At 37.3% G+C, this 18,144-nt stretch overlaps 1 protein-coding gene across 1 annotated transcript in view; it reads right to left on the bottom strand.

Moving 5' to 3' along the window:
* msi2a (musashi RNA-binding protein 2a) overlaps positions 1 to 18,144 on the bottom strand; it is a 163,893-nt gene that overhangs the window by 49,282 nt on the left and 96,467 nt on the right. The window contains 1 exon segment of the mRNA XM_042732996.1: positions 15,337 to 15,385. Coding sequence (XP_042588930.1) covers positions 15,337 to 15,385 — 49 coding nt within the window.

The following is an 18,144-nucleotide window of genomic DNA, read 5'->3' as shown; positions in this document are numbered from 1 at the left end:
AGAAAGCTCCCCTCAAACATACATTCATATAAACTCTTACCCCTAATTGAATCTAGATTTGTTTAGCATCTCAACCAATTTGAATAGTCACATATTTTAATCGATTTTCAACTGGCTCGCGGTTAATCATTACATATGTATGTATGAATGTATAGATGTGCATAGGATTTACAATCGTTTTGCTAAGAAAGCATCCATCAGAGCCATAAATGCAAAAGCAAAATGCAAATGTGTGTATGTTCTGCAGGTGAGGTGCCTCACAGAATGCTAGGAAACTATTTTGTCTGTGTCTCAATGTAGGTCAGCTAACAGCACAGGCCATCTATTCCTGTGTCCTACTTCCAGACACACACGGCCCTACCTCTCATTTGAGCGAGTCCCCTTCCCAAGAGCATGAGCGTGAGAGAAAAAAAGAAAGAAAACGAAAATGAGTGAAAGTAGCAGAAATTATAACTCAGTAGTATCTCTGTTACTGAATATTCTACATTTACTAATGGGGAATGTAAGGTAGTGGTGTTCTGTGAGGATGTGAATGTCTCTGCTTTTAGACTAGCTCACAGTCAAACATATGTTTATGAAAATGCCATTTCCCCTGCTGCATGATGTGCCTTTGATTTCCAACTCCAATTCTACAAGATTGACTCTCCTGAGAGCAAAACCCCTGCCGCTCATGTTCCAGACCCCACAGATCACAAATACGAAAATGCCCATCATCAAAAGAACAAAGAATAATAAGGCCATCACTCGCAAAATACCGTAAGTAATGGCCAAACTCCTAGACAGTCGCACATTCACAGTTCTGATGAGCTTCTTTTGGGCTGGAGTCTCTTTTGAATGCACAGCTTTTGTGAAGGTCGCCGACAGCTACAGATATCCAGCATGTTTATTCATTTGAGATGAGAGGCTGATTTAAATAGAACACAATATGTAATAAATTAATGCTTGAATAGAAGGGAGATGATGAACAGAGAGAGGATTGACTCCGGATTAGAGATACAGACTGTTTGGGGATAGTTGCGGATATTTTAGAGGCTATGAAGTGCAAAAGCGAAAGAATGAGAATAAGAGGAGAGAATTGGAGACTTACGTGAGAAGAAATCAAATGAGAGAATGAGGGGAGAAGAGAGAAGAGAGGAGATGAGAACAAGAGGACAGAGGAAGGGAGGAGACCAGAAGTCCAGGTGAAGAGCAGAGGAAATAAGCGGAGATGTGAGGAGAAATTGAGAAGATTAGAGACAATAGAATAAGACAAGGGGAGAAGTGATGAGAATAAGAAAAAAGAAGAGTGGAGAGTGAGAGGAGATGAGACAATGAGAAGAAGGGACAGGAGAGATGAAAACAGGAAGCAATAAAAAGAACAGAAGAAGATAGAAGAAGGGAATATGAGAATGCCACAGAGGAGAAAAGACAGAGGGAGAAAAAGAGAGAAGAAAAAGAGAGTTTGAGACAAGTGGAAAAGAGATGAGAATAAAAAAAGGGAAGTGGAGAAAATAGGAGATAAAAAAACTAAAGAAGAGCAGAATACTCCATCTGTGCATTTAGTCTTTCTGTAATTGCATTAGAATTTCAACGGTGCTTTTGAAAAGCACCAAGTGGGAGCAGCCCTCCAGATGAATCAGACGGTGTTGAACATTTAAAGTGAATCGCATGCGAGCTCAACATAAAGTAGCATTGATTAAACTTAATTAGGCTTTTGGTGGGCACTCAGACTACACTCTCTGTGTGTGTGCGCACCGTAGCTTTTAAAAGGCACACAATGGATCAGTTCATCTGTAATGAAGAATATCGGCGCTGGCACTCGTGTTTGTTCGAGGGAGACGCAGAGATGAACCTCTGACACAGATAAAAGGAAGCAATAGTATTTAAGAGTCGTTAGTTTACATCAGTCTGTCTAGTCTTAAACAAAACCAACTATTAGAGCAAGAAAACCAAAATTAATTCCATTTCAGATGACCAGAGCTGAGCAGAACCAGCCTAGGAGACCAATGGGACACCACCGGTTGTTTGAATTCACAGCTCACTGGGTTTGTTCGGATCCTCAGTGGAGTGTAATTGGTATAATTTGTTGGATTAATCAAAATGCGGAGGCCCTGAATTGGGAGGTGCTCCAGCGTGCCGCTCAGCAGAGTGTCTGGGACGCGGCCAGGAGGAATTAACTCTGCCGCAAAGCTCCGTCTCTCTTACATAAAGTCTGTTTTACTTATTTAAACCGATCTGCCTCTCGCTTATCGAGATTAGTCAGCACATCACACATAGACACACATTACGCCTCCGAATTACACACAGGATGTGCTTCATGTGTAAACAATACGAGGGCCAAACAATACAATGTTTTCTCATAATCATCAGGAGTGATGAAATCTCTATGACGTACGTGAGGCTCAGCGAGATATTCATGTTCAGTCTGAGAGTTTCCTTCAGTCTCTTATGAAGCACATTACTGACAGTGAGAGATCAGCGGTGTGAGAGATGGAAATGTGAGATCACTCAAGTGTCTTCAGTGCTGGTGTGTGTGTGGGCTTTAAATGCCAGCTCTGTCAGGGATCACACTCTTTTCTTCACTGGAAGAGAAGACAGGAATAAATAAATAAATCTCTTACTGGTCGATTCCACACCACCATTGGAGATTCAACGTGCCCATGTTTCTCAAACAAGTGTTAAAGACACAGTAAAAACGAATAAACACTCCTTTGTTGAACTTAATCAATATTAATATTGACCAATTATAGTAATGGCGTGTATCACAAAAATACAAATCAATGATCAAATATTCACATTCAATTATTTACATTTATTCTTTAACTTTTCTTTTTTCGGTAATATTGTTTGATTTATAATGACATACACCACCATTCAAAAATAACTGTTTTATATTTCAATATATTTTAAAAAGGTATTTATTCCTGTTTGGGAATTTTCAGCTTTTTTACTTTTCACAATTTTTTCTACGAATATGCTGTTTTGGTGCTCAAAAACTTTTGTTAATTATTATCAAAGTTAAAAATATTTGTGATGCTTAATATTTGTGTGATTCACATTTTTCAGGATTACAGCATTTAAAGTGCAACATTTTAATGTATTTACTGTCATTTTTTAACAATATAATGCATCTTTGATACAAGCATTTTATTAAGTTAAAAAAAAAGATAACACTTCATTTTAAGGTGTCCTTGTTACACGTTACATGTACTTACTATTATAATAACAATAAATTATGCATAATTACATGCAAGTAACCCTAAATCAAACCCTAACCCTATGGTAAGTACATGTAGTTAATTGATATTACTCAGTACTTAAATGTATAATTACACTGTAAGGACACAAAATAAAATGTAACAAAAAAAAAAAAAACTTACTGACTTAAAAGTTTTATTAGACTCTTTATTAGACTTTTTTGTCCAGCCAGTTTGTAATCACAAACACAAACAAAAAAACAGAAAAAAAAGACAAATTTTAAGATTCTTCATATAAAAATAAATAAAACAAAAATAAAACTATCCTGTCCTGAGATCCTCACACAAACCGCTGAGATAAAAAAAAATAAAAAATACCCACAAACAAATTGACAAATAAAGGGTTGGATTCTTCAGAGACAAATAAAGAAAACAAACAAACCTGCGAGGATCCTGTCCTGAGATCCTCACACAAACACACACTGAGCTAAATTACAGCCAGGTGAAAATGCTGAACAAGTCCAGAGCTGCACGCTGCCTCTCAGGATCAACAATTAGCACTCAAGAGGGACATTTCAGCTAATTAATTCTGAATGTGTAATTAGTGGGAGAAAGAGGGAATTTTGAAGAGGTGAGAGAGAGTGAGAAAGAGAGGTATGTGTTTAGCGTGCGTTTATGTGTAATACAGCCATAATTCTCAGGCTATGCATATAACACAAAAGAAGTAAGAGCTGGCTGAAATCACCAAACCACATAGACTCAAACATTTGCGTAACTCAGCAAATGTTAAATACTAGCTAGCAATTGTGCACATAGCAAGCAGCATATACAGACTATCACTGCATGTAATGTATGGGAAGAGCATACAAGACTGATCAATATACCAATGTGTGGTAAACTGTAAGTGCTAATGCACAGCAAAATTCAAGCTAAGCACAAACTTTATGAGACAACATAACCCCAAAAATAAAATAAGACTTCATTTTACCATTTATTCTCCCAAGCAAAACAAACTGCATGCTGTGAACTAGAAATCAACTGCCAAGTTTTGCTTTAATGCAACTTAAAATTAATGCATTACCCATAACAAAAAGGATTAATTTAGTTTCCATTTTACTAATGTAACTGCAATGAATGCGCAATGAATTCAATGAAATTAAATTGTGATAACATATTCAAAAATTGTGTTGCAATACCTCATTTTAAACTGCGCAAGCAGAAAATCATTTTTGAGTGTCTATCTGTGCCTTATATCTCAATACTTTTTTGTGATCAAAAATTATAGTGTATATCAAGATATAATAAAAAAATTATTATTCTATACTTTTTAAAGAAATATTTTATGGATGCATGCAATCAAAAGTGACAGTAAAGCGCAACTTAAAACATACTGAAATAAAACTGTTATTTTAAATTATATTCATATTTCACAATATCACTGATTTACTGTATTTTGATCAAATAAAAACAGCCTTTGTGATCAGCAAAGACCTTTTTCAAAACCTTTTTCCACCAAAAATTGCTGACCCAAAACATTTAAAAAGAAGTGTATTTTTCCTGCAAATTCAACAAAAATTGTTTGTACACTAAATAACAATGTGGTAATACTATAGCATTAAATACATTAACATTGTCATTTAGCAGATGCTTTTATCCAAAGCGACTTACAAATGAGGACAACTGAAGCAATCAAAATCAACAAAAGAGCAATGATATGCAAGTGCTACAACAAGTCTCAGTTAGCTTAACGCAGTAAATACTTGACAAATTAACTAATTAATCTCATTTTATTATTTTTCGTTTTTATTTGAAACTTGGTAAACGCAAAGCAAAACATAGATTTCATAAGAAATGATATGAAAAAAGCTTGCCATTAGTACAAAGAGAGCTTCACATTATGAAATAAATACTCAAACTAACAGTAAAAGCTATACTTAATATGAGACTACAGAGGCAATAACAGTGAATGGATTGCAGTAACGTCACACCATTAACTTCAGCCCTGTGAAATCATCCTGATACTCATAAAACTCGGTCTCCACCTCTTTTGTTTCAGATGGGTTTGTGTGTAAAAGCCCTAATCATCTCCTCTCCTGTTAACGAGGCTCTTCATTAGCCCAACCTGCTGACTTTCTTAGACACACACATATACAAACACACACCCCGTTACCATGCCAACCACATGCTGTTGTCACTCTTGGCCCTGGACATCTTTATCAGCTTCAGCAAGAAAGCTTTTGGCGCGGAGAGCCCCACAATTGACGTCTTATCAGACCAATCCCTCCGTGTAAAAATAGAAACTGTGTTCACAAAAACTCCAACCATCACACCAACACAACAAAAAAAAATATAAAAATCTCTAATTATCCAACGATCCATCGACTGAACAACACAAAAACACTCACACACAACACACACACACACACACACACACACACACACACACACATGTTCAGATGTTAATGGTGATTTATGGTGTAAGGGCAGGTATTCAAAAAAGTACATATTGGTCTTGTAGGTGGAATGTGTGTGTGTGCTGCTCAATCATTTTCAAAAACCTCAGCGATGTCCTAAAAAATTCTGTTTCATTACTTTAAAATTCAAATTGTGCAAAAATGGGTTAATTTGCTATTCCAAGTATGTGTATGTTGATTATAGCATACTCTAAATACACACAAAGCTTAAAGGTACAGCAGCAAAAACAGCTTTTTTTATTCTTAGGGTCACAGTGAGAGGAAAATAGTCCTGAAAAATTTAATTATGGCTCTTTTGGCAGAAAATCCCTTTATTAACTGCATAAATGGGCTTATAAAAAATGAAATGATAAATCATAACATATGATCCCTTTACACTAAGAAAAAAGCTCTGACATAAATCATTGAAGACAGTTTCAACATCACTGAACACTAAAATAATCAGATCTCCTACAGGTGAGCAGAACCTGCCCATGGCTGCAGCTATGTGTGTTTGTGTGTGACAGATCTGTTGAAGAGGAGGATGGAGAGGCAGGTCTTCATACTTCAGTCCATCAAACAGCTCTTGACAGCTCTCTCTGGACAAAGAAAGAGAGGGAGAGAGAGTGTGTGTGTGTTGTACGCGAGTGTGTCTCTCTGATAAGGGCCAGTGGGCTGCTTTGTCCTCTAGAGATAAAAGACCTGAAATGAAATCTGAAGACTGAAAGGACGCTGGCCCACCCCAAGAGCTTAGAGCAAGAGAGAAGGAGAGAGGGAAAGAGGAAACGGTCTATAGAGAAAAAAAAAGAGAGAACGCACAAGCATGTGAGAGAAAGGAAACAAGAACGAAAGACAGTCTCAGGTACTTGTGGAGAGTTTCACAGCTTTTCAATGGTCTATTGAACGGCAGGACCAGAAGCTTCCTGTTGAGTAGATCTGGATTAAACAACTACTACATGAACCACTCTCAAGCATAATGACTAAACACAAACAGTCTGATATTTACACCTCTCCTATTAAAAAAATTTATGAAACTTTGACATGTGAGCGTAATATCACATAATTGTAAACTAGAAAAGCAAAGCAAACTATGAATGCAAATATAAATCCTTGTTTGAACAGAGAACAGAGAGAAAGAACAACAGAAAGAACGACAAAGACAACGATAGATACTGTGTAGAGATTAATAGTATCTTATATAGAGAGAATATGCAAAAAGACAGATTGATAGACAACAACAGAAAAACTGATAAGCAAACTATAAATAGATAGACAGAATGACTGATAAACAGAACAATAAAATGGATATAAAATGATAGAATAGAGAGAGAATGACAGGATGATATATACAAAGATAAAACGATAGAATGATAAAACGACAGACAGACAGATAGACAGATAAATACTCTACAAAAGGAGAATGATATATAGAATATTATAAGAGAATATTATTATGATAGATACTGTTCACCAAATGATAGAATAATATAGAGGGAACGACAGAACGATAGATAGACAGACAGACAGGCAGAGAGGACAGATAGACAGATAGACAGATAGATAGACAAATAGATAGACAGATAGACAGACAGACAGACAGACAGACAGACAGACAGACAGACAGACAGACAGACAGACAGACAGACAGACAGACAGACAGACAGACAGACAGATAGATAGACAGATAGATAGATAGATAGATAGATAGATAGATAGATAGATAGATAGAATGATAAAATGACAGACAGACAGAGAGACAGACAGACATTCTACAGAAGGAGAATGATAAATATTAATAAGAGAAGAGAATATCATGACAGATACTGTACAGAGAATGTTGGTACAATATAGAGAGAATAATATATTTAGCGAGATAGAGAGAACAATATATAAAGAGATAGAGAGAAAATGACATAAGGAGAACAACAGAGGGATATATAGGGAGACGGATCAATATATACCAGTAAGTGAGCACTTGTGTTTATGTCTATTGTTTTCAGGTGTGATGTTTCTCACTATGCGCATGAGAAATGAGACATTCTACATCAGCACACACAACAGAGGGAAAATGAGTTGCAAAGGAATGGATGGATGGAGAGAAAAAAAATGAGAACAAAGGAGCAGAGCAGAAAAGACAAAAAATGGTTTTGTAAAGGGACAGAGAAGAGATGTGACATTTACAGAAATAAAAGATGAAACCAGGATGAGGAAAGAGAGTCTCCTGGGAACACTGCTCTAGAAGATACGAGAGGTGGAGCGCTTTGGGGGAGAATATTGTGTGTGCGCTTGTGTGTTAATGTAGTGCAGATACATATAAAAGCTGTTCCTTCAACTCTGACAGCAGTGAACAGCCCAGCACCCGAGACCTCTTCCTCTCCGTTCTCACATCTCACACATGTATCAGAGAGTCTCTGTGATCTGCCGTGATTCCTGCCACAATAAGACAGCTCAGAGAAAGACGGGTGGACGAATACACTGAATACTCCTGAACACATGGTAAAACATGCCCTGCTGCTCCGACATCAGCTTATGAGACAAACTGGCTGATCTTCATCACCTGAGCAAAGAACCTCATTCAATATTCATTGTCTCCGCCTCTCCGTCACTGGATTTAATGGTGGCTGTGACTCAATTTTGCTTTGCGATATATGATTGATTTTCTCTGAATCGCTCTTACATGAAAAACAGACGAGTGGAGAGCGTCCTCGTCAAAATGTAAATGACACCAAAGGGGATCCCAGAGACTACACATGCATATATAAGGCCTGTGAGCCCGTCAATCTAATTCAAACCCCAGACAAGCGTGCGACAGAAGCAATCACGCAGGAGAAACCAGATTCACGTTCAGCTCAATTAGAACCGCGTCACCATCACCATGCCAACAGCAATCACTGCGCCGATAAGAGATAAAATGTAAGAATGATTGACAGTCTGTCAGCTCAGCTCATCTTTGCAAAATATTACTGTTATCAACAACAGAGTGAGTTTTAACTCTCTTTCAAAGGAGTCGTACGAGTTTGAAGACACAATTATGGATCCAGAATTAGATTCCCAGGTAAATCAAGACTGTTATAAATCTTAAATCTAAGTACCTAAGTGAAAAAAATCTGTTAGTTAGCGATCGTCTGACACCTCTGAAAAGCATGGAAGAACTTTAGTTGATGGAGTGAGCCAAATTCCTGACGTTTGGATCTGATCGAAATTGTCTGTCAGAGTTCAGGTCTAGATGAGCTGATGAGTGCTGTCCAATCCTCCTGATTCACATTCATCTGACACGTCTGTCTCACTGAAGACGTCAGCAATCCAGCTCTCTCAGAACTACTCAAAGGTTTCCAGCTCCTCTTGTTGGATTGAGATGTGTGTTAAACATTCATTTATTGTTCTGAGACTGGACAAACTTTGGCTGTCGAATATAAAAGTAACTAAATATATATTTAAGAGAATGGGTGCGGGTTCAGGAAAGGTCCTCGAGCTGGGATTCAAACTCGGGACACCCGTAGTGCAATGCCGCTTTATGTCGAGGCACTACCCACAAGGCCATCTGCGCAGACAATGGCAAATTAAAAAATATATATAAATTAGGGATGTCAATTTTCGATAATTTCCATGATCGATCGTCAATTAAATTAATGATCAATTAATCAATTAATCGTTAACCTTAATGCTGCAAAATGCGTCTATTGCAGCCACGCAGTCACCGGCATTACATGATGTGCAAAAGCCACACACACACACACACACACAAAAAGCTTTCGCACTTGAATTAAAGGGGTTTTAGTCTGAATAAAATGCTAGTAGCAGGATTATAAAATGAATAGATGTGATTATGATCATTTGATAAAATGAAGCGCGCCATACGTTTGAGATCATTTTACTTTGTTGACTTCCTATCCTGCACGGAGACCACTGAACGCGCCTCTTTAAATGGTTTTGTGGTGCTCGTTGTTGTACTTTAAAACACAAATGCAATGTTTTCAACTGACATTATGGCATTTAAAATAAAATTATCCCAAACGTAACTGTGGCACACGTGTGGCTGTGCTGCGCAGTAAGTGAATTTTACTGCTTTTAAAGTTTAAATCACATTAAAAGCTTAATTTGTACATTGTGAATGAATGATGATGCATTTATATAGCGTCACCGTCACTCACAGCCACTCGCACGTGTTGAGTGTGCTTGAGCTGCACGCAGCCCAACATTAAATCCGTTAACCCTCCATCAACAGCTTTAATCGATTGCATCTCTCATCGCCAATTAATCAATCATCGATTAATTGCTGACATCCCTAATATAAATTATAATGTATATATTAAATATTTGTACATTTATTAATTTAATATTATTTCTTAGCAATTTATCACTAATTACTAATATTAAATCATTTTTATTTATTTTAATTATTTTTTTTCCTGAAGGAAATAAGCAACGCTGGCCTCAATTTTTGGCTTTAGATTAAAAACTACTAAATATTTTTGATTTTCCATTAACTTCCATTAATGTGATACTTTGGCATGACTTTAGGGACAATATTGCCAAAGAAGTCAAAGAATCAGTTGCCACCAGGAGGTGTGTTTCTCTCTCTTGGCTGCAGGAGGGAAACAGCTGTTAGTGATGCTCACTGCATTAGAAATTTATAAGATTCTCCGTGAAAAGCTGCCAGCACTTGTTTAATAAGAAAACAGTTCCCCGCAGACTAAATGCACATTTCCACTGCCTAATATTTACAGACTCCTTGATCAACAGACGGACAATAGCTTTGCACTCAAAACAGACAAACACTACTTATAATTGGGCAGCTGTGTAGACCTGGATGATGTCACGACCACTGTACCTCCCAATGCTGAGGCCGACCACTTCAGTACAGAGAGAGTGTTGGACAAAACCTTTCAGAGGACAATCTGTGATCTAAGAGCCACTGACTTTTCCGAATACAAGTCCAGCTCATGTTGAAAAATAACAGAGCAGGAAGAGGAATCTTTTCCTCTTGAGCAAACATTCCAGGCTGCTCAATGTGAAATTCACCAAGAAAATGGGAGCAGATTTCCTGGATGTCAAAAACATCTCAAAATACACTGGCTCATACTTATACCAATGCAAAAAATCGTCACATACGTGTAAATGAACACATAGCCTGGACATTGCATTTGTCTCTCTTAATATAATGTATTTCCTCCCAAGTACACGTAAAGTAAATCTTTCTGATGGCTTATCAGGATTTTTGCGGATAGGCATTTGATAGGGCATACTGGACAGGTCAGTAAGCTATTAGAAGATATAGCACACACATTCAGAATAAGCCAGGAATGTAATATGTTTGCACAACGATATATTTGATAAACCGAACACACTGTGGACTCAGCATTCCACAACACTGGCCTCAATCTGAGAGAATTTAACCTGTGTTAAGGTCCCTGATTCCCTCCCACAAGTCTGTATATTTACAGCACATACATTAGCTCCAGGAGATTAAAAGGTCAAAGGCTGCATACGATGACAATTGAGAGGCAGTATTTTCATTCCAGGGGAGAAGACAGGCTCCCCAACACAGCCCGCCTGCCTCTCTTCCTGTCAGATCACACCACCAGTTCAATTGTAACTGGAGCTCCACAGGAACTAGTTAGAGATACAAAACAAACTTCATGCTGATGCAAAGCTGACTAAAGCCTGGTTTTCTCTCTTCTGTTTCAGGGTATATATATAGACCCTGAAACAGAAGAGAGAAAAGCAGGCTTCACTCACACACACATCTATAGTTTGACTTGTCAAGTCACCTTTATTTATATTGCGCTTTTAACAATACAGATTGTTTCAAAGCAACTGAACAACATTAAAACAGTGTGTCAATAATGCAAAATGACAGTTAAAGGCAGTTCATCATTGAATTCAGTGATGTCATCATCCAGCTCAGTTCAGTTTAAATAGTTGTGAAAACACACACACATTATATTTTTTATTAATTTTTAAAATAATATTATCAACAATTGTTTAATTTATTTAAATCAATATATCAATTTTGTAACATTTAACTGTTCCATTGCTTTTTCAAAAAAAAAAAAAAAAATTATATATACACACACATATACATACATTATATATACATATATATATATACACACACGCATATACACATCTATCTATCTATCTATCTATCTATCTATCTATCTATATATATATATCTATATATATATATATATATATATATATATATATATATATATATATATAACTGATACTTAATATTATTTAACATTTTTGGGCTTATTAAAAAAATTTGCAAAATATATAGTAATATTTATTGAAGTAATAATAATTTTTAATGAACATGGTTAGCTTGATTTTATTTGAATTGGTAGCATTGATAGCATGATTTCATTATTACATTAAGGTGGTAAAAGGTCTGACATGATTTTATTAAATTCATTTTTTACATCTCCGAAAGCTGCACTTTTAACAGGAGTGTATAGACTTTTTATACCCACTGTATATGTTTGATGAATATGTTATATTTGAAGAATATATTTACAAAGATTTAGATATGGTAAAACAGCAAGAGACATGAAGAAAGAAAGAGAGACTGTTTATGATAAACGACAGAGCTGAAAACGTCCTGCTCTTGATTGTGGATCTGACCATCTTGTTCTCTACAATCAGTCCAAATGAAAACAGAATATCAATGACAACTAACAAAGCACTCATGCACAAATAAATACTGTAATATGCCACAAAGTTATCAGACTCAAACAGACAGCCACACACACACACACAGGCTGGGGACTGTGCTGAGTCCAAGGAACGCCGATCCAGGTAAGGAGATTACAGAGACACACACAATACCACCTTCTGTTCATCTTCCAGGAACAATCCGGTTCTCTGGAGCATCCAGGAAACACACAAAACAAAACCTCGTCCACGGCCAAAAATTCCTAACTCAGCCCAACACCTGCTCCTCTCTCTCTCCCTTTCTTTTCTCTATGCTGCTCAACAATAAAAGTCATAATTCATGCTCTCTGTAGATCAAACCGAGACGCTGTTACTTTTACTTACATCATTTGAAAATCACAAAGTTCCAGCTGTAATCAGACGCTCGTTCGGAAGACTGTTGAGCAGAACCATCAGCATCCGTGACGTTACACCAGCTTTCATCATCCCGGCAGACTTTTATATTCAGGGAAACTGAGTGAGCAAAAGCAGCAGAACTTCTGCCATGGGAATTACAGGTGTGACTGCGCTACTGCATCTTATATTTCAACGAGAAAAAATGTGTTCTTTGAGAAAAATATGCTTGGGACAGATGAACGAATGTGGTAGCGATGTGAAGGAAAATGTTAATGTGTGCAACATTTAATGCAGAATGATTGGAAATGAGGCTTTCTCCATCAGCACCTCTTCAAAACTTGTCCTCCTACACGCAGAGTCGAAATAAAAACCAAAACTAAACCACCTCTCACCAACATCACGTCAATACCACCTTCTGTCAGATGCTAGCAGAGTGCTTGACAGGGAAATGAGGGTTTGGATTACACAAGTGTATTAGACGCCACACTGAAATATGTGAATTACTGCAGTAAACAGAGGACCAGAGAGAGATGCTGCCTTCAAATCCTCCTGGGAACTCCTTACTTAACAGTTTGGAAGTAATAATTACATTATCTGCATTCAAATGATTTTGGTCAGAATAAATTTAATGCCTTGGCCAACTATCCAACCGTCTATATATCATCTACTGCACCTATTCATCTATCCATTTACCCAACTACCTATCTATATGTCTATGGTCTATCTATCCAACTGTCTGATCCATCCATTCATGAATCTGTCGATTTATCAATCCATCTATCTATATATAATTCATTAATCTAGCCATCCATACATCCATCCATCTATCTGTCTATCCATCCATCCAACTATAATCTGTATATCTGTCTATATCCATCCATTCATCTACTGTACATATCTATTCATCCATCCAAATACCAGTTTTTCCCACAACGCATCTGAAAAGTATTTTTCTCTTGAACATTAAACCAAAACCCGACTGTATTCTTGTGAAAAATGCAACAACCCTACGAAAACATTCATTGTTTCACAATGTGAACAATATATACAATTGTAAAAATAACATGCTATAAAGTTAGTTGGTATGACGACATGTTATTGCAAACAGTGTGTGTTCTGGCAGAGCGAGGGCTGTATGGCCTTTGGGTATTCACTGTAACGGCACACAAACGGCTAACAAAAGCAACCAGCAGAGCCCTGATGAAAATCACACCATTACATCTGTAATTAACAGCATGAAATCCTGCCACAAAACCCCTTCAATGTCTGAATAACATCCCTGATCCGTGCACCCACAAGAGAGCCAATGCACGTTCCCACAATGCACTGGGGCAGCAGGACTGATGGAGCTTTGGAGCTCAATTTCCAACACAATCATCCTCATTTCAGCCTGAAAATGCCAGCGAGATTCTGCTGCAGTCTCTTTAGTGAAAGGAGAGAGAGAGAGCAAGAGAGAGAGGGAAAGGGGGAGAAAGAATGGAGGCGGACAAAGAGCGTCTTTTAACACCAGTTTAACAGTCACCTGGAGGGCATGAAGGACACGAGAGAGAAAGGAGACAGTAGTGTGAAATAATGTGTGTGTGTGAGGGATATGCTCTCTTGCAATCTAAAAATCACACACATTTACTCACTCTATCTCTCTTTTTTTCTCTCTCGGAAATGTTCTGTACTTTACTCCCTTTCTCAAGTAAATACAAATAACTGTATTTAATATTTCACCATGCTTTATTGGCATGACATGGCATAGTGCACCATCAATCCTCGCACTGGTAATGATTAAAAAACTTTGAAAAAATGAAAGACAAAAACCGCTTTCGTTCACCGATTTGTCAATTTTTAACCCACATTTTGTGGCTGGCATCTGCGTAACGTGAGTGAAAGTACTTTTTTTTTCATCTGCTTGATGCGATAATGAATAAAGAAATTTCATTTGTTAAAACCTCAGGACTACCATTTAAAAGTTAGTATTTTAGTACAGTTTTATTTTATTTTTTCTTTTTGAAAGAAAACACTTTTTTTCAGCAAGCATGCATTAAATTGATCAAAATTGACAGTAAAGACATTTGTAATATTACAGAGGATTTTGTATTTCAAATAAATTGTCATTTGAATTCTTTTGAATTTTATATTCTTCAAAGAATGAAACACATATATAAAAAAAGCAGAGTTTTCAGAAAAATATTAATCAGCACAACTGTTCGCAAACGTTAGTAATAAAGAAATTTTCAGAGCACCAAATCAGCATATTGGAATGATTTCTAAAGGATCATGTGAATATAAAGTGTGGAGTAATGGCTGCAGAAAATTCAGCTCTGCCAACACTCGAGTAAATTACATTTTAAAATATATTAAAATTGGAAATGGTTATTTTAAATATTTAGATAGACCACAATATTATTTATATATTTATTTATATATAACACAATATTATTTATAAATAAATGCAGCTTTGGTTGAGCAAAAGAGCTTTAAAAAAAAACTCCAAATTTTGAATGCAAGTGTACAAAACAGAATTCATGTAGAAAATTACACCAAGATCCCCACAACAAAGTCAGTAAATGTCTTTCACACAGCTCTGTGCATCATGCACAACATTAGAGGATACTGACATATATTTTGTATTATTACTTAAAGAGATCTAATGGTCTTACCTCTATGTCTGTTTGTAGTTTTGTCAAACATTAGCATGGCATCCTCTACCTGAAAAACACAAAACACACTAATGAGTCAAAAAACATATAAAAACCAAAGTACTCCAAAAAAAAATATAAGACAAGAAAAAACATTAACAAAAGTAAAGTCATTTGAACTCTTTGTATGATTACATTTAATTATTATCCAAGCTCAATTATGTATAAAACATATTAAAGCTGCAAGCAGTATTAAGTACAAACATTAATTAAAGGGATACTCCACCCCAAAATGAAAATTTTGTCATTAATCACTTACCCCCATGTCGTTCCAACACCGTAAAAGCTCCGTTCATCTTCGGAACACAATTTAAGATATTTTGGATGAAAACCTGGAGGCTTGAGACTGTCCCATAGACTGCCAAGTAAATAACAGTGTCAAAGTCCATAAAAGGTATGAAAGTGGTCTTCAGAATACTCTGAATACTCCATCAGACATGCAATCTGGGTTATATTACGCAACGGGAACACTTTTTGTAAGTGAAGAAAACAAAAATAATGACTTTATTCAATAATTTCTTTGTCAATGGTTTCCTCTGTCTCTCCATATCACCGTATGCTGTGTATGCTCTTCTGTGTCAGCTGCGCCACAAGGATGCACTGTTTCTATGTGTATTTAGCTTTGATTTGAAATAAAACAGCGCATCCTTGTGGCGTGGGTGATACAGAAGAGCATATGGTGATATGGAGAGACACAGAGGAGACTGCTGACAAAGAATAATTGAATAAAGTTATTATCTTATTACTACTCTCATACAAAAAATGTACCCTTCACTTCATATAACCCAGATTGCACGTCTGATGGCAGATGGAGTATTCTGATGACGACTTTCATACCTTTTATGGACCTTGACACTGTTATTTATTTAGCAGTCTATGGGACAGTCTCAAGCCTCCAGGTTTTCAACCAAAATATCTTAAATTGTGTTCCGAAGACGAACGGAGCATTTACAGGTTTGGAACGACATGGGGGTAAGTGATTAATGACAAAATTTTCATTTTGGGGTGGAGTATCCCTTTAAAGCTGCAAGCAGCGATGAAAGAGCCCTCGCACCCGGGCTCACCGCCAGCCGGTGGCCATAGGAAAACAGCGAACAGTGGGCAATATGCTTTTAAAGTGGTAAATATAGGAGGAATATGTCAAAGTCATTTATATGTGGCAAATTTCCTGCTGCCAGCAGATTGTGCTATGATTAAAACTGAATATTGGCATGTAGATGTCTTCAGGCCAGGACTCTTAGCAAACATGTGAAGTTTGGGGTAGATCGGACATTGCATGTTTAAGTTAGTGTTAAACAAGTAATTTCCTGTTGCCAGTAGGTGGCGCTAAAATTTTAACTGAATATTGGCCTTTAGATGTGTTTAGGCCTGGACTATTATAAAACGTGTGAAGTTTGGGGAAGATTGGGCATTGTATGCATGAGTTACAGCAACTTCCTTTTTCATGGCGAAACATCAACTTTTCAGGCCGCCAGGGACACGTCCTTCGTAATTTAACGTCTTATGATAACCCTCACCAAATTTGAAGATGATCCGATTGAAACTGCACAAAAATCGTACAGGAAATTCAAATAAGGTACTTCCTGTTGGGTTTTGGATTTTGTACCAAGAGACTTTTTTGTAGGTAATGGTGTGTTACATGTGTGTACCGATTTTCGTACATGTACGTAAAACATAGATCGAGGCGCACTCTGTTGACATTTTACAGGTGGTGCTATTGAGCAATTTCCACACCCACTTCTGAAAACCATATCAGATGTAAACTTTCACCAGTTCTGATGCGTGTGAATGTTTCATGAGTTTTGGATCATGTTTAGGCCCTCAAAAATGTGATTCACTTTTTGAGAAGGAGAAGAAGAATGAAGAAGAAACAGAGCAATTCCAGTAGGGTCCTCACACCATCTGTGCTCGGGCCCTAATAAGACGACCAGATCAAAAATAAGAAGATCCGATGTCAAGCAGCACCTTTTGATAACAAACACTTCCATCATAACTAAAAGTTTCTGTGGAGTATTGCTCAACAGGACAAATGCATGACAAGAAACCTTTGTATGACGCAGGCAGATTCTTAAAAGAAAACACAAAATCCTGCAGAGACACATAAGAGTCCAGAGTAATTTGCCCTTCATGACTCACACACGAGAAAGAGAGGGAGAGAGAGACAGAGACAGAGTCAGTCTCGGGGGGGACAAAGCGGTCCATGTGTCCGTGCACTGCCTGCCTCCTGGATACGGTCGCTAGGTAACATGAGAAGTTGTCTAAGTGTAAGAGACAGACTGTCCAGCACAGCGGGGGACCCCAGTATGAGGCCAGTGGCTAGAAACACACACAAAGGTCGTGGTGAGTCTTTAATAGAGCGATATTAAAATATCATAGCAGCAGGAGTCAAACCTGCTCCGCCCACATAAGCCCCCACAGCCAACCAGTACACGCATTCAAACGGACCTACTGTACAGTACAGCGCTTCCAGCTGGAGCAACATGGGGTTAAACACTCTGATCATGGACGAAATGAGAACAGACATTTCTCTGAAAATATGGGTTAATGGCTGCATGCAAACCTGAGCCTGCTGTCTAGTCCATTACATTTAAGTCCAGTCTAGTCCATAAAACATATCATACTCTACTATACTAGTCCAGTCTATTGGATATCACACACATCACATTAGACCAAACCAGAAAAGACTGTATCAAACCCTAGTTTACCAGTCTAGTCTACTCTATTACATATCATATCACACACATCATATGTCAGACCAGACCAAACCAG

Source organism: Cyprinus carpio, chromosome B10, assembly GCF_018340385.1.
Source record: "Cyprinus carpio isolate SPL01 chromosome B10, ASM1834038v1, whole genome shotgun sequence".
NCBI classification, from domain to species: Eukaryota; Metazoa; Chordata; class Actinopteri; order Cypriniformes; family Cyprinidae; genus Cyprinus; species Cyprinus carpio.
This window is presented reverse-complemented; position numbering and strand designations above follow the sequence as displayed.